This window comes from Bos javanicus, chromosome 5, assembly GCF_032452875.1.
Source record: "Bos javanicus breed banteng chromosome 5, ARS-OSU_banteng_1.0, whole genome shotgun sequence".
NCBI classification, from domain to species: domain Eukaryota; kingdom Metazoa; phylum Chordata; class Mammalia; order Artiodactyla; family Bovidae; genus Bos; species Bos javanicus.
This window is the reverse complement of record NC_083872.1, coordinates 74,523,950-74,550,639: the sequence shown is the minus strand read 5'-3', so window position 1 is coordinate 74,550,639 and position 26,690 is coordinate 74,523,950. Positions and strand designations below refer to the sequence as shown.

The 26,690-nt window shown below is 40.2% G+C and overlaps 1 protein-coding gene across 33 annotated transcripts in view; it reads left to right on the top strand.

The window, feature by feature from the left end:
* Nucleotides 1–26,690, top strand: part of RBFOX2 (RNA binding fox-1 homolog 2) — a 292,987-nt gene that overhangs the window by 174,570 nt on the left and 91,727 nt on the right. For 2 of the 33 annotated variants that reach the window (XM_061417297.1, XM_061417292.1), the window contains exon 1: nt 18,877–19,285. The exons of 25 other annotated variants lie outside the window; for them this stretch is intronic. In XM_061417297.1, coding sequence (XP_061273281.1) covers nt 19,259–19,285 — 27 coding nt within the window. In that variant the 5' untranslated portion in view covers nt 18,877–19,258. Of the gene's footprint in view, nt 1–7,638; nt 8,256–18,851; nt 19,286–26,690 lie in introns of those variants that run through there. 6 more of the 33 variants (XM_061417284.1, XM_061417283.1, XM_061417282.1 and 3 more) reach the window with 5 other exon arrangements.

Genomic DNA, 26,690 nt, shown 5'->3' with positions numbered 1-26,690 from the left:
GCAGCCCCTGGGACAAGCACCAGTCAGCTCTCTGCTTGTGTCATGTTTGCTCATGTCCCAATGGCCAGTGGAGTAACAAAGCTGAGACCAAACTCCAGGGCTGGAGGGAAAACTCCGTCTCTTAAATGGGGGGCTGTGAAATGTGACCATTTTTGCAGTCTACCACAGAGATATTATCAGTTGAGACAAAAGTTTCTGTGGAGAGTAAAAGTCTCTATTGTATAAGATAATTACGTAGAATCATTTGTAGACTTATTTCCCTAAAGTATGAGAATATTTACAATTATTTTCTGTCTGAAAGGTAGTATCTTTTTACCCTTGTCTTTTATGTACTATTTGTCTTTATGGATTTAAAGTGAATGTCTGTTGTCCCATGGTTTATGGATACATTTTCCCTCTTAATAATACTGACTTAGAATGAAAGAGCAGTTGAAAGACACTTGTAAAAGCGATACTAATTCCTGGCCTCACAGGCTGTATGCCATGTCTGTCACTCCAGGTATCCATAGAAGAGTGCATTTCAGCCATAGCATGGCACACCCTGGTGTTACCCGTCCTTTCTTCTGTACCATGTGTCACACAAAGGAGTGTTTCTGTACTTCATTTTGATTTGCTCTTCTCTGGCAGATATAATTCAAAGCATTTCCATTGGTATAGAAGATTCAATGATTCTTACAGGACCTACGAACCAGTGCAACTCATATGAATATTTTTGAATAGGCATTTGACTCTCTGCATATGTTTACCTGCCTGCCTTTCTGTAAGCACCTTACGTATGACTTTGCTTATGCTATGCTGGTTTGTGCATTTGGAATGCTGTCCTACTGCCTCCAAGCTCCCCACCATTGACTCCAATCCATCTGGAAGACTCTTACTAGCTTTCCACAATTCCTTTCCAGCGTTAACTGCTTGTGAGCTCTTCCTGGGTGCCCCCACCCTGGGAAATTGGATGGTGGCAGTGGGGACTGCAGCAGCAGTTACGCTGAATTTTTCTCCCAAGACTTGTTCTGATAGGGATGGCATTAATCACGTGGTACTTTGGTACCTATTATTTTCTACTTTCTCACCCCTACTGTCAGCTCTTTGAGAGCTTTCTGTGTTCCTAGGACTTCACTGCTGGGGACATCTTGCTTGAATGAATGAAGGTTGACTGAACAGATAAGAGATGGTCTGTGCCTGGTGTTTAATTCATTTACCTCTGGTTTGTATTCTCAAGTAATAAAATGCAGACCTTCCCTTTTCACATACTGATGGTCATATCTGTGTAAAAGGTACTGGCTTCATCCTTTGAGAGAAATACCAAGATGAATAGACAGGTCCCATTCTTAAAGAAATCATCCAGTTAATAAAGTATGCCTTAAAATCTATAGAAAGTGCTAAGTGCTGTTAAGTCGGCTACAGATAAAGCATCTTGAAGGTCAGACAAAAGAAAAATGATTTCTAGCTCGAAGTAATCAGGAGGAGCTTCATGGGGCAGATAGCATTTAAGGTAGGCCTTGAAGGAGTCGCTTTCAGATGTGAATATTGAGTAAAGAAACAATGTAATCAAACAAAACAAGATAAAAGTCTGCCTTGATGGAGACAACAGTGGAGAGTTGAATGTATCGATAATTTTGGCATTTACTTGCCACTTGGAAGACAAAGAAGCAGCCCAAGGTAGAAAGTTTTGTTAAAGTAGGCATCATATCTGTTTTTCATTCTGACCATGTATTTATCAATTTTGCTGCCATCTTTTTACTGATATTACTGAAATAGCTCTCTCAAAACTTCTCTTGGTCTCCTATTTGCTAAATTCAATCACCTTTTCTACATTCTCTTTAACCTTTCTATATCTGCTTGACACTGTTAAATACTCTTATCTGGTATCAATTTATTAAATGCTTTCCCAACTGTAAGAGACACAGGATAGAAGAAAAGTAACACATGTCCTCTGTGTCCTGGCTTTTGTGAATAGTACAGAATCCTGCTTAATCTTTTAATCCTTTGTTGCTATTTCTGCCTTCTAGAAGTGTGTATTCCTTAAGATTCTATTTTCAGACCTTTGCCTTGTATCAACTGTTGTCTTTTTCCCTCTTCTTTTCCTCTGTCCCTCCTTCCCTCCCCTTCCCCCCCTCCCTTTTTGAAGCTTATGTTTCATGTTCAGGACATGCTGTGGACTAAATCATTATGACCTTAACTGTTCCTTCCATACCCCTCTTGGATCTTCGTTTCTAACCCTGACCTCTCTCTGGGGCTGCCACCTATAATTCTGAGCACTTGTGCTGTGCTGTGCTTAGTCACTAAGTCGTGTCAGACTCTTTGCGACCCCATGGACTCCTCTGCCCACCAGACTCCTGTCAGTGGTGATTCTCCAGTTAGACATTTTCTATTGGATGTCCTTTCACAACTTCAAACCAGTTCATGCTTCCGACTTCCCTGTTTTAGCAATGTTATCCCTATTTGGCCAACTAGACTTAGAACCTTGGTGTTATATTTAATTACCTGCTCTTTTAGACCCTACGTGTTTTGTTGTTGTTCAGCTGCTCAGTTGTGTCTGACTCTTTGTGTCCCCATAGACTTAGCATGCCAGGCTTCCCTGTCTTTCACCATCTCCTGGAGTTTGCTCAGACTCATGTCCATTGAGTTGGTGATGCCATCCAACTATGTGTGAATAGTCTCCAATTCCTGTAATGTCTCCTACATCTGTTCCTTCTTTATTCCTTGTGGTAACATGTGGGTTTTACATTAATAAATCTGTCTACTGCTGTTCACCTAATTGACCTCTCCACCTGTGTTCCCCTTTCCATTCTTCCTGCAGCCACCAAAGGCCATTTCACAAAAAGTTAGTTTTGTAGTGTTCTTTCCCTCTCAGACAGTCTAAAGGTCTGAAATACACAGATACACAGCTTGATGGCCTAAGCCCTCCACAGTGACCCTGACCTACTCCTCTTGCTTGCCACTGTTTACCTACAGTCCAATAGACTGGCCTCACTGATCCCTATGTATGTCTTACATATATTTAACTATATTATTTTACCTACATATGTATCTTTCTTTGTCCTGTCCCCTCCACCCTCATCTGTCTATCTCAAGCTTTATCTCTTTTTGAATTTATGTGTTATTCCACTACACAGCAATCTGTGGAACCTTCTTAGCTTGCTACTAAAATCAGTTATACCTTAGGGCAGAGGTCTTTACAGTCTTTGCCAAAGCATTCTACCCAGAGGCCTAGCTAGTTCTCTCTGAACACTGAACACATCTTTGAACACCTGTGCTGTAGGTTTATGACATAGGCAGAAGGGAAAGAAAAGGAGAGAAGAAAACAAGAATGAGAGAGTAGAAGTACGAAGAATCTCAGATATTTTCTGGTTATCCAGAATTGAGTAAGTCTTGAGATCCCTAGGGTTGTAGATAGTACAGTTTACACTACAGTTACCAGCTATTCCCTCTGGCATGGGACTGCAAATTATCTCCTTTATCTTTAGTTAAATTTAAATTTCCTGAATCTCGAGATCATTTCTAGATAGCGCACTCCCTCACTAGGTCTTGTTCTCTCTATATCGTTACATTCTATTTAACAGACACGTTCTAGGTGTCCCAAGTGTTGAAATTTATAGACTACATGTCTCTGCCAATGAAATATATAGAAGTATATGGAGACCATTTTCTATATTCATGTTTCTAATTGATGAGTACACAAAAACTTTAACACTAGAAAGCATTCATGATGTTGCATTGCATATTTTCTATTGGTGTAATTTGGGATGGTCAGCAAATAACTGAGCTTATTGTGGAGAATAGTCTTTTTATTCGGGGAATTTTATTTTTAATAAATATGATAGTATTTAAATCTAAAGGAAATACCTAGACTGTTTCCTCTGAGGGAGGGACACACTTAGTACTAATTTAAACTGAAAATGTTCACATTTTTTGTTTATCTTTTAAATCTTTGAAAATGGGAGAAAAATATTGAAACGATGTTCAACTTCTGACCCACGTGACAAATCTCTATTAGTAACTAAGGCTCTGTTAGTCTACAGAAAGACTGTATGTCAGGAAAAGAGAGAAGCTTGACTCTTAACCCTAACATTTGTAATTTGATCTTTTGTAATATGCTTTCTTCCTGGTGAGAGATTCACCTTTCTTTCTGTAAGGAATTTTTAGAGTTTTTGTTTGACTAAATTATTGGCCTTAAATTATAATTTCAAAAAATCTATAGAAAGAGGTAAGTAAAAGGGCAAGCAGAAGTACAAGGAGTTATGATTCACATATTGAAATATGTTGACATTTTTCCAAATGGCTCATTATTTAAACTATACCTGGGTACTGATTGTTTATCATCTAAATCCTCCAGTATTAAATGAGAGTTTATATTTATGTCATCATGTTAGGTAAAGCAAATGTGATAACATAGAGAATATTACTAATTTTTAAAGTTGTTGTTTAGTCGTTAAGTCGTGTCCAACTCTTTGTGGTCCCATGGACTGTAGCCTGCTAGGCTCTTCTGTCCATAGGATTTTTCAGGCAGGAATAGTGGAGTGGGTTGCCATTCCTTTCTTCAGGGCATCTTCCCAACCCAGGAATTGAACCTGTATCTCCTACATTGCCAGGTAGATTTTTCTCAGCTAAGTTACCAGGGAAGCCCAGTTTTTAAAATACTTGTACTCAAAATAAAATCTGCTTTGATTCCCTTAAACTTAAAAAAAGATGAATTATAGAACATTAAATGCTCATTTAAATGTATTTAAACAAATTCAAAGTTTATTTTAAGGTAATAAATGAAAACCACTATCCCACTCCCTAGAGGTTTTGGTTTTGTCCTATGCCTATGGTATGTGTGTATATAAATATGAACTATGTATGGCATATATTGGTGTGCATGTTAACCAATAAATTATATGTGTATATAAATATATAGCATATAACTTATATGTGAGACACATAAAGCTTATAAATTACATATGTAATTTATTCACAAACACACAGATATATATATATATATATATATATATATATACATTTACAAATATGGAACTACAGAATTATACTTTAACCACTATTCAGCAATATAATTTTTCTCACTTAAAAATGTATCAGCCATATCTTTTCACCATGTCCGTATAGATTTATCCACAAGAAGAACTTAAAGCTACAGAGATTGATAAGGCCCTCAATAACATATCTGGGGACACTTTCAGGTTGAAATTAGGTTAGTTGTTCCAGAGTTTGAGTTACAGTCTGTCATCTTAAATATAGTACAGTTTGGGAAAAATGCATCTTCTGTGATTAATTCATCAGATACTGAACTGTGTTATTAACTCATGAAAGTTAAGTTTGTCAATTGTAGTTCATGGTTAACAATACCCTCTTATGGTTTATGAGTATCATCATTTTCCAGTCTTTATATCAAGGGAATCTTGATATCAGTCATATCAAGAAGGTGTAATAGTGTAATAGTGATTAAGATGCTAGTTTACAAGTGTTTGTGTGGCCAGTACCACTGTACTGCTGGAGGTGGGATGGCAGAATGGACAGGAAGAAGAAGGATTGGAGGATTATTTGATTTGATTAGAAGGGAAATTTTAGTTTTTATTTGTAATATTTATTTATTTAAACAACATTTTATATATTTGTTTATTTGGCTGCACCGAGTCTTAGGTGCAGCACATGAAATCTTCGTTCTTCAGTTGCAGTACTTGGGATCGTCTATCTTTAGGTGCAGCATGCGAATTCGTTGTGGCATGTAGAATCTAGTTCCCCGATTAGGGATCAAACCCAGGCCCCCTGCATTGGAGGATGGAGTCTTAGCTACTGGATCACCAGGGAAGACCCCAGGGAAAATTTGGTAAAAGGTTTTATTATAGAAACATCCCTTTTGTTATTTCTTTGTTGTTGTTCAGTTGCTAAGTTGTGTCTGACTCTTTGCAGCCCCGTGGACTGCAACACACCAGGCTTCCCTGTCCTTCACTGTCTCCCAGAGTTTGCTCAAACTCATATCCATGGAGTCAATGATGCCATCCAACCATCTCATCCCCTGTCGTCCCCTTCTCCTCCCGCCTTCAATCTTTCCCAGCATCAGGGTCTTTTCCAGTGAGTCAGCTCTTTGGATCAGGTGGCCAAAGTATTGGAGCTTCAGCTACAGCGTCAGTCTTTCCAATGAATAATTCAAGGTTGATTTCCTTTAAGATTGACTGGTTTGATCCCCTGCAGTCCAAGGGACTCTTGGGATAAGTAGAATGTATGTTACAGGCCAGGCTCAGACAATCTCTGTTAAGAATTGATGAAGCAGGGTCTCATAGTTTTAGTGGTAAGAAAGTGACACTGTGAAAGTGTTCATTAAGAGCAGCATTTAAAAAATATCATTCCCTGAGTGAGAAATTGCTCACGATGTTTAATTTTGGAGCTGTAGCATTGTTTTGCCTTTTGGTTTTACGTGTGTACTCGTCTATTCTCCCACAAGTTGCAAATTTCTCGACAACAAAATGGTGCCTGTTCATTTCTCCATTGCTTAGCACAATACCTTGTGTATAATAGATCAGTAAATTTTTAAATTATACTGGATTGGTTTATTATTGTCCCTTATGTGTAATACACATAGAATCAGTACCAGCAATGCAAAGATAATCTAGTACGTTGCAGTGGTCCACCTGATCTCTAAGAACCGAATTATTGTAAATGCTTAACCAAGATATCTGTCTTAAACATACTAAGGCCATTTTGACTTTTAAAAAGCAGTTTCTCCTGAACAATACTAAAATAAATTGCAGTGACCATAAAAGGAGAAAAACTGCACTGGGGGTGGAGTGGACTTGGTAAGACTTAGACTCTTACAAATGCTTCACAGTTGCAGATAATCCTCATGGGTTAATCTTACTAAAACATGTTACAATATTACTCTCTCTCCAAGATTAGGGAGATCAGAGCCCCCAAAACTAATTTAGAATTATTTATCATTTTGAACTTTTGAATGTTTGCCCAAACTAGGGGATTTGTTAGCAATGATAGTTATAAACGTGCCTCTCTTACTGAGCATTTATCTTTACTTTCTGCTCACTCTATGTTCAGTTTTCTAAGAATTGCTTAGCAGTTCCCTGGTTTTACAAGGGCCGTTTTAGGCTCTGAAAGCCAACTCTTTAACCTGCCCTATATTGTCAGACTGACCTAACACCTGTCTGTGTTTGTTACTGCTTTTAATATCTGTTATAGAAATATGTGTGCACATGTGTGTTTGTATATAATGGTAGGGTGAGTATAGCAGCTTCCTAAAAGGGGAAAAGCAACTGGCTTTTCTGAAAAGACCTTTCCACCCCCACCTTTCTGCAGGCAACCGCACTTAATCCTTCCATGTTTGACTGGAACAGCTGAGAGAGTCTCTGGCATATCTGAAGGTCTCCAGTGGACTCATGTTGCCTCAGAGTCGGGGCCACCTTCCTCTTTTCTTGTGCTGATCCTGCCAGCTGTCCGAGCTTCTGCTGGAGCCCAGCAGAGGAGATGTTACATGATACAAAAACATACAATGTCATGAAAGAGCTCCTTTCACTGCCTGTAGCAGTGTGACTTCATTTCTTTCCCATTTCTTTCCACAGCAGAAGGATTTTATACTGTTAATCCTAACACCTGTCTGTGCCGGAGACAGTGAGAAGGGGGTGTGTGTGTGTGTGTGTGTGTGTGTGTGTGCATGCGCATGTGCGCAGTCCCCGCCCAAGAAGAAGTAGGGAAATAATACGAGTCCCATTTGCTTTTCCACCTCCTGGATTGGGAGTGTTCCCTCTGACGTACTTAAAGCCTGGAATATATATATATCACTTTGGATCCTGGATACCTTGTGCTTCCTACCGTTTTTTGTGCCACTTTAAGGAGCCTACGATCCCTTCCTTGGCTGTCATTCTCTACCTCTTGAGTTTCTGGAGAAGTTGTCAGTTTAAAACCAACAGTAACAGCAAACCTCTAGAGTAGTTTTCAGTCTATAGCTAGTAACTCCGTTGGAACTGTCTACTTTTCCTTGAACATTTCTTTTGTGTAGTGTTGAGTCTTACTGGGGTGGAAGCCTGGGCTGAGCCAAGCTCTTTCCTCGTCATCTGAGTCAACATACTTATCTGCGTAGGCTGGAAGTCAGCCAAGGATTTTTTGGTGTTTCCAGGTTCTTTTGGACAGGACACCCACATCAAACAAGGCAGAAGCTTAAATACTTTCTGTACTGTCTTTATCTGAAGATCTTTTCCCCCTTTGCTATGTATGGTGTATATTGTATGGATTATCAATATCCTGTTGTCCAGGTAAGCTGAGGGTTATAACTTGTTTTCTAGATAGTACTTGATTGATGTGAGAATTTTATGGTGGGATGAAATGCTTATAAGCTTCCTGTCTTCTGACCTGGTACCATTCAGAGCATAGATTTCCCAAAGCTATTTGCTAATTTGCTGTAACAGGAAGTTTGATATTTATAGTATTGACGGCTGGGCAGGGGGGTGGTTGCTTTCAGTCCTAGAAGTTCTGAAGCTTCAGAGATTCTTGTGTGTGTGTGTGGCAGGGGGAAGGGGGTTACCCAACCCACGTGTATGTATGTATGTTTTAAATACTGGGCTTGGCATTATAGTTGTAACATAACTAAGCCACAGTATATATTACAGTAACTTCAGGCTCATTTTGAGTAGACTAGAGGCACAGATGGCAATTTCCAACTGTTGCCGTAGTTGTCAGAGAGGTAATATACAGTAGAGGGCGCTCTCTCCACACTGAGCATTTTATTCTGTGATATTATTGCCATTTTAGTTATTTACTTGTTGAAATCCACAATCATAAAAATTTAGGCCTTTATCAGCCATACTCTTGAATAACTATTTGCCTTTAAGTTAGTAGCAATATAGTGAATGAAGTTGAAGTTAAGGATTATGGATTCTGATTCAAGCTATAGTATTAAACGTCCATATTCATATTCAAATAACTTCATTTTTCTTGACTTCACTTGTATATAAAATAAAGATTTAACTAGGTTATTTTTCATATGTCATGATTCTTTGAAATATTGATTGTGCTGAAAATCTAGACTAGGAAAACAAAAATGGTCGATACAATTAATTCTGAATTATCAATACTATTTGGTTTCTCAGTTTGGTTTGGTTTGTTTTCATGGCACTTAATTTTTTCTTTCAGACAGCCATTTCTCTAGTAATTAGCTCCTAAGTTGTGGTTTCGACAGAAATGCCTAGGGTTAAAGGAAGTGACAAACCCCAGTTTATCTTATTAGATAGGTTGGGCCTGAAGGCTAAACCAAGCTCTTTTTAATTGGACCTATTGGATAAGTGCTCCAATGTAAACTCACAGCTCTCGTTCAAGTTGTGAGCTACCAGTATGGATGTCATGTGGGAGGGGATATGGTTATGTTTCTTTAACTATATTCTAGCGCACTGGTCTATACCATATGTTTTGTTTTAACTATATAATCTTCTATGATTTTGAGTTATTCAGATTGAGCAAGTATTTTCCATAATGAGGTTTTAAAGTATTCATGTATCTCATTTATGTGTGAGCTATTTTTCTTCTGGCATAACACAATTGATTGGTCAGTGTTAAAAGTGTCGTGAGACTAGATTAAAAGCAAAACTTCTTACAAGTAAATATTGATGTGCTTTTGAAGACAAAACATCTGTGAACAGTAAATTTCTGAGACCCAGCTAGTAAGAGACTTGTAATAAATATAAGTAATGTAAAAAAAAAACTGAAAAGGCAAAAATGTTCCCAAAGAAGATTGAGGTGTTTAAGATTTATGAGAAAAATAAATGTAATTTGTAAATAAATTTTTCAATGTAGAAAATTGGCCATTCCCCCCAAAACTAAAAGTGGTAGAGTGGATTAAAGGGTTGTTGTTTAGAAATTATGACATATTTGATAGTCTTTACGCTAAAATTATATTCATTTATGATAAAATGAACTTGCCACCCCAAATCTTTTCAGTCATTAAGATTTAGTACTGATAAATGTGGTGCTCAGGATTTAAAACTGCACTTTCCCAACTTTGCTCCATTTATTAGGTCATTCTATCTGAAATTAAGATAGCTTAGAAATGCAGGTAATGGGATACTAAAATTTAAGAGTACACTCTCCACCACATTGGGGAAGTTAGTGTGATTGAAAAATGAACTTTATGTTGAAGGATCCCAAACTGTCTTATAGTCTTAATTCTGTTAGGGTAACAGGTTCTTCCAGTACATTTATAAATGTTGGTGCATTTATGATGGCTGTTTACTCTCCAAACTCTTATCTCCACTATAGTTATAAAATTTGCTTTTTAGCTTCTGTTACATTCTTGTGCTTAGTTAAATCAAAGCTCTTTGTTGCCTGCTGCTTGTGGTTCTGTGCCAATGCTTGATGCAATTGGACATTATTGAGGTGGTGATTGAACAGTATTTTTAAAAAATTAAAAGTTTTGCGCATTTTTTTTAGATTAAATTTCTAGAATTGCTAATGTGAAGATAATGAAACAAAGTGAATTCTCAGCATAGGGCAATGAAGTATTTTAGATACTTGACTTTTTATTGCTCCTGTGGTTCATAAAATCATGCCTGTCTTAAGAGTGTGCAATTTAAATTAGTTATTTTATTAGTTATAATTTTTGCAGAACCAAATCTGGGCCAAATCAGGTTAAAATACAGGCAGAGTAAGTAGGTGTAGAGGGTTGCTAGACATGATTTAAAGGATAGTAAGTATGGTCTCCCTACCCATAAAAAATCTATTTGAGGGAATTCCCTGGCGGTCCAGGGGCTTCTGCAGTGGCTCAATGGTAAAGAATCTGCCTACAGTGTAGGAGATGCAGGTTCAATTCCTGGGTCGGGAAGATCCCCTGGAGGAGGAAATGGCAACCAACTCCAGTATTCTTGCTGGGAAAATCCCCTGGACAGAGCAGCCTGGCTGGCAACAGTTCCATAGGGTCGCCAAAAGTTGGATGTGACTGAACTACACATGCATGCCTGGCAGTCCAGTGGCTAGGACTCCACACTTTCAGTGCCAGGAGTTTGGGTTCAATCCCTGATCCAGAAACTAAGATCCCTCAAACCTCACAGTGTGGCCAAATCAGAGGGAAATCTATTTGAGAAACTGTTTTTGAAATTAGTCTTTTGGATTGTACATTTACCGCCTCTGACTGAATGGTTAAAATATAACTTGTTAGGATGGCTACTGTAAAAACAAAAAAAAGGAAGAAAAACAGAAAGTAACAAGTGTTGGCAAGGATGTGGTAAGATTGGAACCCTTGTGCATTTGTTTATAAGAATGTACAGCTACTGTGGAAAACTGTTGGATGGTTCCTAAAAAATAAAAGAATTACCGTATCTGTGGTTCTGCCTCTTCAGATTCAACCGACCACTGATTGTGCACATGTTCAGTAAAAAAAAAAAAAAAATCCCCATGTAGGTGAACTTACAATAGTTCAAACTTGTGTTCTGCAGAGCCCCACTGTATTTAATACCACAGAACCGTTTAAATGACTAAGACGGTAAATTCATATTATGTGATAACTGGTTGCAAGTTAGGGGCTCATCTTTTATCAGTTTTTCCTGAGGCCACTGTACTTAACCTGCCAATCACCTGTATTGGCAGTGGTTGTCATTTTGAGGTGAATAGAGCAGTTGGAGGGAGAAGAAGCAGAGTCTTACATTTGGGGGATGCAGCTGTGTATCATGGTTTGAGAGTTAAAGTACAGCTTGAGGATATTAGGCGTCTGGAAGATTGAGAGACAGAAGTGACCTGTTTAATAAATACATTAGAGAATGTTAAGAGAATGCTGGGGGCTGTATAGAGTGCTATAGAGTGAGCTAGACCAAAGACTGACCACTTCCTTGTGGGCAGATGACCTTGATGGAGAGGGATATATACATACACTTTAATTTCTCATTTTGAAGTAGTTGAGTACATACTATGTGCCAGATACTATGCCAGGCACAAGGATTTAGTGGTGGAGAAAACCAGCAGAATCTCCAGTAATTTAGTAATAGAGACATGGCATATTTTATTATTGGAAAAACAGTACAGTTCAGTTTTCACAGATTAATCATGTATTTCCTTGCTAATCTGGTTATTAATAAATATGTTTATGTCCCATCCCTTTTAGTATTTGTCTAAGAACCATTTCCTTAATCTCTCAGAGAATACAGAGAATGTACACATAATTTCAATTGTATATATGACTCAGTTTAGAGTTTGGGATAATTTAAAGAGATTTAAAGAACATGTTATGCAACTCTAAGTTAATAGTTTATGAAGTTATATTTTCTAGTTTCTCTGGCCTCACTTATTTCTTAGTGTGTAGTACTTGTGATCTTGCTCTAAAGGTTTGATTTTGGGGAGACAGGAAATAAATTGAGGATTATTTGGTTTTTATAAGCATTTAAGGTCCAAAGCAGTTAATGTCAAATTTTGCTCTCACCTTTTGTTCTAGAATGAGTTATATATAACTGAACAGTGCCTAAGCCAGAGAAAATGAGCTAGGATATAATATAATTATCTGTAATTTGGCATCATTTATATTAAAGGGAATGCTGGGGCAAGTAATATTAAAGTAGTATTGTCTCAGAGATGCTTCTGCAAAGGTATTTATATCTGTTAGGTGTAAATGGTTATTTACACTTAGGATTATGGGTGAGGGGGCTGTGCAGTGAAGAGCTTTTATACTAGCAAGTCTTTACTGTCACAGGAAATGCCGTCCCTTTAATGTTGCCTTTCACCGGGGTGTTAGCGGCAGCCTGGGAAAGTATGCCTTCTGGTCAGGGGCTCTTGGACCTGGTTTTAGAGCATTGCTGCTGAGTGGGTGGGAGGTGGGGAGGTTGCGTCCTGTCTGTGCAAAATTGTGAGGAGCAAGGTACCTGAAGTTGTGAGTTGTTTTTTTTTTTTTTAATCAGTAATTGCTGTTTTGTCTACAATCTAAACTATTCTAATAAAGTCGAAAATAAGACCTTTCTCCCATTCTCTCATCTTGTACATCTTCCTTTCCCCTTCAGATTTCTAAAATGCTAAAGTAAATTTATAAATTTAAAAATATTTCCAAGTACTCTTTGGGAAGAAAAGATTGCTTTTATAGTATATAGATAACCACAGAGATGCTTTTTGTTCTTAGGTACCCTCTATGGATATACCAGGCAAGAGGTAGAAATCAAAGCATTACACAGTTTGATTTCATGAAACATTATCCACTAAATATTTAGGTGCTGGGTTAGGAACTGAGTTAAGATTGTGAAACGCAGTTCTTACCCTCAGATTGCTCACAGTCTGTTCAAAGTTATACAGGAACAATATGAACTGTGGCTCAGGTGCCAAGGCACAGGGCTAAGGGGTCCTGAACTCATGTGTGGGTGCAGGTTAGGGCAGCAAAGGCTTTTTGGAGCATGGGATGCCTGAAATGAGAAACAGAAAAGAACAGAGGAGTTGTAGAGGAACTAACCCCACACGGTGAAGTGTGGTAGGAGCAGAGGAAGGCGCCGAGTGGGGAGAGGGAAAGCAGGGGCTCTGGACAGAGACCTGAAGCCACGCTGTGTGTGTTAGGTGCCTCCTTAACTGTTAGGACTGTCCCGCTTGTTAGGCTGTGGGCAGTAATTGAGGATTTTAACCAGGGAAGTGGCATGATGAGATTTCAAGCCCTGGCAGTGGTGAGAGGCCTGCACAGGAAGAGAGTTAGACCAAAGGCAGAGAGCTAGTAGGAGGCTGAATGCAAAATAATAAGGTCAGAGCCGAATTTGTGGTGCCAGGCTGAAAAGAAAGGGCAGATTTCAGAGAAATCAAAAGGACTTGCATTTGGTTTGGTGTGGTATCAGGTGAGAAGGAGGAGTTCTGGAAGGTCTCCAGACTTTCCATCAGATTTGGGTTTAAATCTGGGCACTTCGGCTTGCCAGCTCGGGTGACTTTGGGTGAGATACTTAGCTTCACCTCCTCTTAGTTCCCTCCTTTCTGCAAAGGAGATTAAAACATCTTGTCCTGAGGATGAAGTGAGCTAAGAATATATGTAGTGTCCTGATAAGAAGCCACCACAGAGTAAGTTTTCAAGAAATGATACCTCTTACCGGTTCGCAAGTTTAACCACATTTCACCAAGTAAGACATGGCAGAGTGAGCCCTAGAATCCAGGCTTCACACACACAGGAATGTTTATCTCCTTTGTCAATTACTGTGCACCCCCAGTGCCTGGCACATGATAGACACTCAGATGTTTGCTAAATGAATTATTGATTCTATTTTGAGAATTTAATTTGGACTTTTAAAATAGAGAAATATGTTGAATATCTAAACGATAGTAACCATTGTTCTGCATTTGAAATTTGATCTGGAGTTCAGGAGAGATGTCTGGAATGAACATAGCAATGTGGGGGGTCACCAAGGTCAGTGGGTAGTAGTTGAAGCAGTGGAGTGGTTACACCACCCAGAGCAAGCATGTTGGTCAACAGAAGGCCTTGGGAATTAAGGACCATTGCCTAACTTTTTTGAGTTGTGTACCTTTTTGAAAATCTGATGAATACCGTAAATCCTCTCTGCACAGAATTGCACATAAGAAAACAAATTTCCACTGGGCTACCTGTGTGAGGAACTATATAGTCAGTACCTTGGTTAAGGACCTGTGGTATGTAGTTATGCTATGCTAAGTCACTTCAGTCATTTCTGACTCTGTGCGACCCCATAGACGGCAGCCCACCAGGCTCCCCCGTCCCTGGGATTCTCCAGGCAAGAACACTGGAGTGAGCTGCCATTTCCTTCTCCAGTGCATGAAAGTGAAAGTGAAGTCGCTCAGTCATGTCCAACTCTTAGCGACCCCATGGATTGCAGCCTAACAGGCTCCTCTGTCCATGGGATTTTCCAAGGAAGAGTACTGGAGTGGGGTGCCATTGCCTTCTCCAGTGTGTAGTTAAAGAGGTCTGAAGATGGCATGTCAAACAATACCAACGTTGAAGGTTGGCAATTAAAGCTATGATTTTTCCAGTAGTCATGTACGGATGTGAGAGTTGGACCATAAAGAAGGCTGAGCACCGAATTAATGCTTTCAAATTGTGGTTCTGGAAAAGACTCTTGAGAATCCCTTGGACAGCAAGGAGATCAAACCAGTCAATCCTAAAAGAAATCAACCGTGAATATTCATTGGAAGGACTTACGCTAAAGCTCCAATACTTTGGCCACCTAATTTGAAGAGCTGACTCATTGGAAAAGCCCTTGATGATACTGGGAAAGATTGAGAACAGGAGGAGAAGGCGGCAACAAAGAATGAGATGGTTAGACGGCATCTCTGATTCAATGGACATGATTATGATGAGCAAACTCCGGGAGATAGTGAAGCAAACTCTGGGAGATAGTGAAGGACGGGGAAACCTGTCGTGCTGCAGTCCACCGCGTCCCAGAGTCAGACACTACTTAGTGACTAAACAACAACAATAACAGAGGAAGAAGAGTAAGATGGGGAAGCGAGTGAACAGGGAAAGAGGAGAATCAGGAAAGACTGGTGTCATTTGAAGCTGAGAATAAAAGTTTCCAAAAGGAGGGAGTGCCAGATGCCAAAGAAGAAGATATAACCTGTCCATTGAATTAGGCCGTCTGAGGTCTTTCTTTGGTGACTTTGATAAGATCAATTTCCACTGAGTGTTATGGGGGAAAGGAAGCTAGAGTTCCGGGGATTACATGAAGCCCCCAGGAAACAATGAAGACATTGAAACGACTAGGAGAAGTTCATTTGTTTATTTACCAGATATTTATTGAGTACTTGCCATATATTAGGCCCTGTGCTGGAAGCTGAGGGTTGACCCTTTGAGGGTGGACATGGTCTCCTCCCTTAGCTGACATTGATTGTCTGTTTGCCTGCCTTCCTCCCCAAACCCTTCCCTCCTGCCCAGAAAATGCCCTGAAATGAGTTTCTCCTTGGTACACCACTGGGCACACTCAGCCACCAGGGGACTTCAGGCATTTTGCTGGGTCAGATCCAGGCTGTTCAGTTGCTCTTCTCTCTCTTGGGCACGAGGGAGCAGGTTGTCCTCTATAACTACAGCCTGTAAAGTCAGGGACGTGCATCAGAATAGCCTTGAGTTTGTGCATTGCTCACTAGAATCAGTGAATTTATGAAAATTATTTTAATATTTTCAAGTTGATTATCTGCAACATAAAATACTGGTCCTAAGTGTGGAAAAGAATCATGAATACCAGACCTAAGGAAACCTATATCCTAGGCTTTTTGCATGTGGGAATCCCTCATTTTTATTAAAAAAAAAATCTCTTGGGGCGTGTTGTCTTTCCATATGTATGAAGGTTTGCACACTTCAAGACAGCTATGGTTTTCATAAGAGTAGCGTGTGTGTGTGTGTGTCTGTGTGATGTGGAATGAGGGACTCTGTCTTCTCGGTGCCCCAGGTTTTTGGCCCCTAGCACTGTCATGGGCCAGCGGATTCAGAGAATGGTATACAGTGATTCTCAGTTTATTTCTTATATTAGAACTGAAAGCATAATTATCTCATGAATATGATTTAGATTTTCCCCAAAGCACACTGCATTGCCCTTGCTTCCAGTGAACTCTTTTCTGCTTCCTCACTTTGTCTTTCCCTAATAGCTCAGTTGGTAAAGAATCCGCCTGCAATGCAGGAGACCCCAGTTCGATTCCTAGATCCGGAAGATCCACTGAAGAAGGGATAACCCACTCCAGTACTCTGGCCTGGAGAATTCCATGGTCTGTAAAGTCCACGGGTTCACAAAGAGTCGGACACGACTGAGCAGCTTTCACTTTCACTTTGTCTTTACAGTTTTTTGTCTGCATTTTATCTCCAGATTGACTTTTCAGTCACAGATTCAGAGAATGTAATATGTTCTATCTTCTAGATCATTTCTACAAATGTTAAATAAGAACAAGTCCAGAACTGATCCATCCCTTTTCTCTTAATGTTGTTCTTCCTGATGTTAAAAGATCCTATTCTTTTGAACGTATTTCTTTACACGTATACTAAAAGTATTCAAGTGTCCATAACACGCCCAGAGTAGTGCCTGGCGTATTGTAGGGGCTCAGTAAATAGCTCTGACTGTGCCAGGCTCTTCAGGTTGTTCGGTAGTTTCTGTGTTTTCCGAACTGTTAAAATGGTTACTAATTTGGATGGGAGCATAGGGTTGCAGAGTTGCACATGTCTGAGTGACTAACACTTTATGATATTATATTGGCAGTGTGCCAACCAACACTGTTATATGTACATTGTTTTTAAAGCCTGGTTATATATTTTGCCAAATAATCCTCATTGAGACAGAAAAAACTTACTGTATTCTGTGTGATTTGTGATTTTTAATTTTGATTTTTTTAATGCATTTATTTTAAAAATAGGAAGCTTAACTTTGGAATTAATCTCTTTGCCCTTCAGGTAATCTATTAGAGATTATAACATAAATATAGCATAAATTATAAAATAAAAAACTTAATATAGGATCTTATTTATTAGAATACTAAAAAAATAGAAAATTGTTACTGTTATGAGACAAATATCATGAACTCATCAAACATTCACATAGATTACTTTATTTGAATATTTAATAATACAAAGTAGGGAAGTAGGAAGATTATGACATTTATATTCAGAGGTCAAAGACTTTTCCAAGATCACTGATTTTCCAAGATCACTTATAAAAGGCAGAATTAGGACTCTGACCAGGGCTTCTGAACTGAATCACACCTCTGATGCTTTTTTTTTTTATTATGGCTTTTTACTGTGTGTGTGTGTTCAGTCTCTCAGTTGTGCGACCCCCACAGACTATAGCCCTCCAGGCTCCTCTGTCTGTGGAATTTTCCTGGCAAGAGTACTGAAATGGGTTGCCATTTCCTCCTCCAGGCGCTCTTCCCCAACTCAGGGATGGAACCCACATCTCCAGCATCTCCTGCATTGGCAAGCAGATTCTTCACCACTGAGCCACCTTAGTGAAAGTCGCTCAATTGTGTCCAGCTCTTTGCGACTCCATGGACTGTCAGCTACCAAGCTCCTCAGCAGACAGTCCATGGAGTTTTTCAGGCAAGAATACTGGAGTGGGTTGCCATTTCCTTCTCCAGGGGATCTTCCCGACCCAGGGATCGAACCCGGGTCTCCCGCCTTGCGGGCAGACGCTTTACCATCTGAGCCACAGGGCAGCCCTTAAATAAAACCTGATTTTTTACTAAGAGAACTTAAACTCATATTTAATAAACATTCTCCCACATCTCCTGTCTCTAGCACTGTATAGTAACAATAACTAGTAATAGCAATGACATAGTTTTCCATTGTATGTATAAGAAAGGTTTATGTTTTTCACTAGAGGCTGAGGAACACAAAAGGTGAATTCTCAGTTAACCAGAATTCGTAATGAAGCTGGAAGCCTTGAACAGTCAAATTAGTATCCACCCTGCGTTTCATAAGCCGTCATGTTTGTAGACACCTTTTTCAGAATCCCCAGGTTTTTTACAGTGGAAAAAATATGCACTTAAATTACCTCCCTTCTCTCTTTTGGTCCTTTGAAGTCTTTAGGCTGATTTAGGACAAGCAGGTTCTTGCATATTTCCATTCCTTGAAAACCTTCCAGTCAACTGTCATTGAGCAGCTTTTCTCATCTTTTATGAAATCCACTGCATCTATAAACTATACATCCGTGGAAGTGTTTTTTTTAAAAATAATTTCTGTCTTATTTCATATTATCAGGTATTCTTAGATGGAACATTTTAAATCTGTACTAACTATGGTAGGCTGCCCTGAATACTTCCTGTGCTATATAATTAATGCCACCATCGCAGAATCTCACTCCTTAAAATATGCCTGCACATGGCGCCTGCCCTTGCCTCTCTCCCCCTCCTTCCCTCCTCTCCTCACACACACAGACACACACGCACACACACACACACACACGCACACACGCACGCGCGCGCGCAAAGCACACACCGAACTGCCATTCTCTAGCAGGCCTGTTTCTGGAGTTGGGAGATGTCAGCCAGCCAGGAGCGGGTGGGGGGAGGAGGAAGAGGTGGGGCTGTACTCTGATTAATTACCTTAGGCATTCAGGGGTGGGGCTTCCTTCAGCCATCTGCCTGAGATATGGGAGGGAGCTGGAGAAGGAAGGAGGGGGAGAGACTGCCAGAGAGGAAGAGAAAAGAAAGGAAGAAACACTAGAAAGAAAAAGGAAGGAAAACGAGATAAAGGGAGAACAATCACCCGCCCTTAACAAGCTAGACTGGGGGGGGGAGGGGGGTGGAAAGAAAGCCGTGGAAGGTGTCCCCCCCAGCGCAACTGCTCTGAGTGTTCATCATCCATTCCCTTTGGTTTATGGAGAAAAAGAAAATGGTAACTCAGGTAAGATCTGTGTTTGCTCCGTTCGTTTCTTTTCTCGTTTCCGAGATCTAAAAAGAGCTATGCGGGTGGGGCAGAGTCACCAGAGTTTTAATTATTATTGTCTTTTTAGAAAGGGTCAAAATTATTGTTATCAGCTGGAAAGCTAGTCTGTGCCTGTTGTGGGTCCGTGAGAGAGAGAGAGAGAAAAGAGAGAGAGAGAGAGAGTGTGTGTGTGTGTGTGTGTGTGTGTTGTATGCGTATCCTTTATTCTCCCCCTCCCTTAGCTCCATAGCAGATTCCTGTTTCCTGTACTGTGCAGCTGTGGCTCAGGAAAGACCCTGTGGGGATTTGTCTACCTCTTTGTCTTGGTTCTGAGAAGAGGGAGGGAGAGAGAGACTGCAGAGGTAGGAAGAGATTCTTGTAGACGGCCGAAAAGAGGGGAGCGGGATTGACTTCCTTTTAAGAATAGCAGAAGAATCTGTGTTGTAGGGAAATCCGATTTCAGATTCACTTAGGTGTCTCCAAAGAGGCGATGGAATTGCAGTTTTGCTGCCTTTGCTCTAAAGGGCTTATTAAAAATGAAGGCTTGAAAAAAATACGTTTGACTTTCATGTCTTTGTTACTGCATGGTTTGTTTTCCATGAGAACTGTAGAAGCATCCAGGTGCAGCACAGGCAGGTTAGAGCCCTCCCTGGCAGGAGAGCAGGTCTGAATGTATAAGTGACAGTCACGGGGGCATTAAAAGACATCTGAAGGAGAGGGAGTAGGAAATGGAAGACCTCCCTCCTTCCCTCCCTCCCTCCCTCTCTCTGCCTGTCTTTACTTGTGCCAAGCAATATCTGCATTTTAGCAAGTCATTCCTGACAAACAGAAAGGTGAATACTCTTCCCCGATTTTCCCTGGCGGTGCTCTTTTTCCTTTTGGCCTCCTTCCGTATGATCCTTTTACCCGTTTTTCTTTATACATGGGTTGAGAGGAAATGATGTGGCCGTGATTAATCAATTAGAATCATTTGCATTGTTGCCTTGTAGAACTTCATATCCTTTGGTCTCAGACTTAGGATGCATTTCACTCCAGGTTTTATGCTCTGTAGGGAAATTTCATCACTGGACAGTGCTTTCCTTTTAAGGAGGTTGCCCCCCTTTTTTGTATTCTCTCGTCTGTCTTCCTCTCTAAGTCACCACCGGAGGGCGAGAGAGTCAGCTGGCTATCTGGATAGAGGCATGATTTTAGGAGCTGGAGCCCTGTTCCGTTAAATGTTATATAATGCCCTGCAGTGCTGTTTGGAAGGAGGTAAAGCTTTAGGGAGGTTTTCCCAACATGACCTGGAGGAAAGGGAAGTTTCAAAGAATATGTCTCTGCAAAATAATTTTTCAACGGATTTAAGTTTGGAGATTATTAAGAGACCCCTCCCTCTTCTGGAAAGGGGAGAAACCCTTGAAATATTTTCTGTTGCAGTTCTTATCCCTTCATCATGAGCCTGATTAACTCTTTTGAAATATGCTATACTTAAAAAAAAAAGAGAGAGAGAGAGAACCTGTTTCTGGCTTCCCTTTGTTGCTTGGTAGATGATACTTCTTAACCTTGGAGCCCTCATTCAGTTTTCATTAACTGACCATATTAGAGGGTACCAGCTCTCTTCTTTCTCAGCTATTACTGGAGCCTTTTCAACTACTTGACTTTTCATTATATATATACTTTTTTATGTAAATATGACTTGTTATATATATTTTTAAGTCAGTGAAAGAGTTACCTAAACTAGGACTTCTTATAATCAGAGGTTTTCCGTGACCTCTTGGAGCCTGTCCCCTTCGTTTCTAGAGGAGCTGAGTAAGCACGTGCAAGCCCAAGTTAGAATGCATAAGCGTTTGCACACTTAATAACTTGGTCTTAATAATCAGTATTTAAGAAAACTATAATTTTAGGAATGAAGCAGAGGAGATAAGTAGAAACTGGAAAGAAGGAGTTTGGGGGTGGTTAAGAATTCTAATAGATGAGTGAAACTCATTAATGATTTTTTCAGGGTATGTGAATGCTGAAGGGAAAGCAGGAGCTCAGTTTTTCCCACTCTAAATATATACAAATGGAAAATACAGAATGTCACACTTAGGAAGTTTCGGTATTCCAATGTGTTTGTTTTTTGTATACACTTTCTATGTTAATGTAACATACATAGTTGTTAATAATTTAGGAAAAAAATGAAACAAGTAGCCAAACAGGCCAAATCTTTATTTGTTCCATGGGGGTTTTCGGGGGAAGGTGAAGGGCTAGTTTTGGTTTTTGAGCCAGACATAGGATCCCAGTGTTTGATAATGATCTGTCACGTAAAGCTTTCTGAGTAGAAAATGTCTGCATTGTTTACGGTTCAAGTTATCAAACAGTTCATGGTGGTATTAATATCTCAGCAAGTATATTAGGAAAGGCATTTGGGTATGTTTTCACCATTTTGTCACCTAGGTTCTTTGACTTAACAAATCTTTGATCTGTATCCCATTTCCATCCCTCGCTTGGTGGAAGAAGGTGAAGGGCTTTCAGTGGATGACATTTTCATCACATGTTAGATCTGTATCAATAGCTGCATGGTGTGCATTCATTGTTATTATATATGCTCTGGTTTTATAAGGCCTGCTTTTGGTTTATAATTCTCGGTTATTTGCAATAAGTTATCAAAGTTTTGCTTTAAAAAGAAAAAAGCAGATGGCCATTTAATTATGGAATTCTACTATAGTAGACACACATGCTCATGTGACTTTTAAAAAAATAACTTTAGGTTTCCTTGTCATTCCTGTATATGTTGTAGGAGTATTTCACTGAGATACTCTCTTCTTTCAGAGCCTATGAACCAAAATATTGCATCTCCTCTCGTCTGTGAAAATAAGAGTGTGGAATAAAAGGAAGGAGAAGAGAAATCATCCTTGTAATATGTGTCAAATTAGGCAAAGTTGTAAATGACCTCAACTCCAATTAATAAGAAAAGGTTATACTATTTGCTATTGAAAGGGAAAGTATACTAGACAGAGAGGAAGATCTTACAGTGTGGACATGAAAGAAAATTTTTGTTCTCCTCTCTAGAGTAAGACTGCCAGTTTCTGTGGAACACAAAGCCCTCCCTTTCTTGGACAGCTCAGTGCTTTGCTGGCATTTTCTTCAAAATCTGTTTTCCATCAGGACCAAGAGGAGGGAAGGTGTTAAGAATAAGGGAGGTTGGAAAGGGGGTTGCTGTTCCTTTAAATAGTGCAGAGAGCCCATGAGGCTGCAGGCCGCTAGGAGTGTATTCTTTTGTAATGAATCACCATTTCCATTGTCTGCCATCTCCCCTCTGAGTGGCTAGATGGCCTAAGTCTTCACCTGAGCTGTGGCTAGTTCCCTTTTCTGTTCCAGGGTGGCTGGGAGGAGAGAAGAGGGAGGGTGTTATACTTTAGTTAAAGGCAGGTGAGGGGGCAGATATATTTTGCTTTGTTTCATTTTCTACTATCTTATCTGGATTTTTTTTTGTTTAGTTTTGGATTTTTTTTTTTTTTTAATGAGTTGGAGTAGGGAATCTGTCCTCTGATCTTGCTAAGCGTGTCCCATTTTCTGTGCGTTTTGACTGTCCTCAGTGATTATTTAGTCTCCATTTTGTGGCACCGCTTTCAGTGATTCCCATTGGGTTGCCCGCCAGGTCCACCAGAGCCCATCACACCCTTCATCCACAGAGCTGCAGTCCACACTGTTGGTCTTGGCACACTTCCACTTGCTGTGGGCTGCATAGGACTCTGGGAAGTTGGGGGGTAGGTGGAGATTGCGGGTTTGAGACTAATTTATGTTCCTTTACAATGAACCCAAAAAAAACCTCACTTTTTCCAGAGCTTTGGTTTCTTTCAGAATTCTTCTACGTTGCTACATATCTTCACTTATAACCATTTCCTTGCCATGGCCAAGGCTGGCTCTTGAAAAACACTGCTATTCTAAGAATTAGTCAGCTTCCCTGAAAAGATACCCAGAATCCCATAAATCTGAGCGATTTTGACTTATCGAATGGTTTTTCTTCTCGGTCACTTCCCATACCCCAAAACACACACCTTTTTTTGACCCTTTCTCTAAATTTTTTCCCTTTATCCTTTCTGCTTAGTTTTGCAGCTGAGACTAGGAAGGCTTAGTGTTTGACAGTCCGCTGTTCAAGTTTGTCTTGCTGTGGAGGACACCTCCCTGTTGAAAAGGAGATGCCTCTCCTCATCCTGGTCAGTGGCAGCTCAAAGTCCTGGTTTTGTTCTTCCATTGTTCTGATCTCTCCCTGAAAACCTTCAGACTCACTTCTAAAAGGTTGCCTGCCATATGCAAACAGCCTTATTTCTCTTCAGACTTTTGGTTCATGGAGTGCTCACATTTTAATTTCTCTTCATGTCATTCTTACCTTGGTTTGTTTCTTGGTCATCTCTGTGTGTTGTCGTGGTGATGATACAGCCCCCTGGCCCTCCTTCTGGTGTATAGTTGCTCTCTGGAATCTTATGTTGTTGATATCTCAAGCATTCCCTTCTGGAATCATAACTTCTCAGTCTTTTTTTTTCCCCCAACATTCCAAAACCGCTGTCAAATCTTTCTCAAACATTTCTAAACAGTACTTCATATGTGAAATCTAACAAACACAAATGGAATGCTCTCCTGCAGGAAATGCTTTGTAGTTTTAAATGTATCCATTTCATTATTGGATTTGGATGCTTGACTTTCAAGCAGTCAGAAATGCTTCAGTCTGCTGTCATGATGTATTGTTTCCATTTCCCAAATACGCAAAATGTCCCTCCTAGAAGGCAGTGGCACCCCACTCCAGTACTCTTGCCTGGAAAATCCATGGACAGAAGAGCCTGGTAGGCTGCAGTCCATGGGGTCGCTAAGAGTTGGACACGACTGAGTGACTTCACTTTCCCTTTTCACTTTCATGCATTGGAGAAGGAAATGGCAGCTCACTCCAGTATTCTTGCCTGGAGAATCCCAGGGACGGGGGAGCCTGGTGGGCTGCCGTCTATGGGGTCACATAGAGTCGGACACGACTGAAGTGACTTAGCAGCAGCAGCAGCTCAGTTGGTAAAGAATCTGCCTGCAATGCAGGAGCCCCGGGTTCGATTCCTGGGTCAGGAAGATCCCCTGGAGAAGGAAATGGCAATCCACTCCAGTATTCTTGCCTGGAGAATCTCATGGACAGAGGAGCCTGGCAGGCTACAGTCCATGGGGTTGCACAAGTTGGACACGACTTAGCAACTAAACCACCGTTAGTAGTAGAATGATTAAATTCAGAAAGCCTTGGAGCCAAATAATTCGTTAGAGGTCATTGGCAGAGTGAGCCATTTGAAGTGCACGTTGGATTTTGTCACTCCTGCGCTTTAAACCTTGTTTCCCTTCAGAAAACCCAGTGTCCTCACTCTGCTTTCTTAAGGCCTTTGAGTGATCGGGAACCTGGCTGTGTCTCTCCAGCCTTGTCTCCTGCTGCCCTTTGTCACTGACATCTTTGCTATTCCTTTTAACATGCCTTGCATCCTCCTGCTCAGAACTTTTCCTTCTGTTTTTCTCTTTAGTCATAGAAATGCTCATCTTCGAGGTTTCTCAAGAGCTCTCCTTTGACTTTCTTAACTCAAATTCCCCAATCTCTCCCTATCCCCTTAACCTGTTTTCTCTGATCACTGATATTTTTGTTTGTTGTTACTTATTATTTGCTTGTTTATCATCAGTGCTACCCCACCTCTCCAAAGAATGTAAGGTCTTTGAAGCAGGGACCCTGTCAGAAGTCAGTTGTGTCTAGAACTGTGCTTGGCATGTAGTCAAAAAAAAAAAAAAGAATAACTAATCAGCTAATCTTTATATATGATGTATTACTGTCAAGTACTGTGCTAAGTACTTTACCTACATTAACTCATTTTTTAAATATTTATTTATTTGGATGCACTGGGTCTTAGTTGCAACATGTGAGACCTTTGATCTTTGTCGTGGCATGCAGAATCTTTAGTTGTGGCCTGGGAACTCAGTTGAGGCATGTGGGTGGGATCTAGTTCCCTGTCCAGGGATTGAACCCAGGCTACCTGCTTTGGGAGTGTGGAGTTTTAGCCACTGGACTACCAAGGAAGTCCCTACATAAGATCATTGAATCCTCTCGTCAGCCCTTTAATTATCCCTCATAGGACAAAAGAAGAAACTGAGGAATACCATGATTAGGTAATTTGCCCCAATTTATAAGCTGCTAAGACATACTGTGGGGATTCATATCCACAGACTGGCTTAGCAATCTGTACTCTTAACCACTGTGCTCTAATGCCCCTTGTCAATATTACATATTCATATAATACTTGTTGACTGTGTAAATGAATGAATTTAGGTGAAACTCTCTTATTTACTTCTGAAATTTCCATCTCTTACATGTTCAAGGCTTTGATAGAATACTTGCAATAACAAGGAATTCACTAAATGAATTTAGTTTTCTGATATCACATAATAATAGGTTGAGCTTTGCCATTGGCTCAGTGGTAAAGAATCCACCTGCAAGGCAGGAGATGCAGGTTCGATCCCTGGGTTGGGAAGATCCCCTGGAAGAGGGTATGGCTGAACCCACTGCAGTATTCTTGCCTGAAAAAATCCCATGGACAAAGGAGTCTGGCGGGCTTTATAGTCCATAGGGTCACAAAGAGTCGGACACAACTGAAGCGACTGATGACACACGTAATAACATTATAGCGTATGTATATTATGCATTAGGCACCGTGGTCAGTTCCTTGTATAATTCCTTTCAGCAGCCTTATAAGTACTGTTACGTCCATATTGTAGAAATCAGCAAACAGGAATACAAAGAAGTTAAGTTGGCAGCTCCAGGATTTACACCAGAGTTTGGCTTCAGCTTCCCTGTTCTTGACCGCCACTAATAATTACTGTTATTGAAATAACCTTTTGTTTTTGCATACCTACTTTGTACCAGTTTTATATACAAATCCCATGGACAGAGGAGCCTGGTGGGCTATGGCCCATAGGGTCACGAAGAGTTGGACATGACCGAAGAGACTTAGCATACCTGCACGTGTGCACATTTACATATAAAAATTGATTACTGAGATCATATGTCACTTGCCAATCTCTTTGAGGTAGGTGGTGTTTTTCCCATTTTTTTCCAGTACATTAAACTGAGATTCAAGAGGTCAAGCAATTTGGTAGTTCTAGGAACGGATAGGAATAGGTTTCAGATTTGAGATGCCTTTAATTCCGGATCTGCATATTCTTCCATTATATCACAAACCTCATAGGTAAATCGCTCCATTGTTGGCCATTACAGAGTTGAAATACTTCCCTCATGGTAAGGTCAAATCCGTTTCCATTATTCTCTTCTCATTTCCTCATGGTGAGCTCAAGTCTATCTCCATTCTTGTCTTCTCCTTCTACATTGTTCTATCATCCAGACTCACATAGAGGG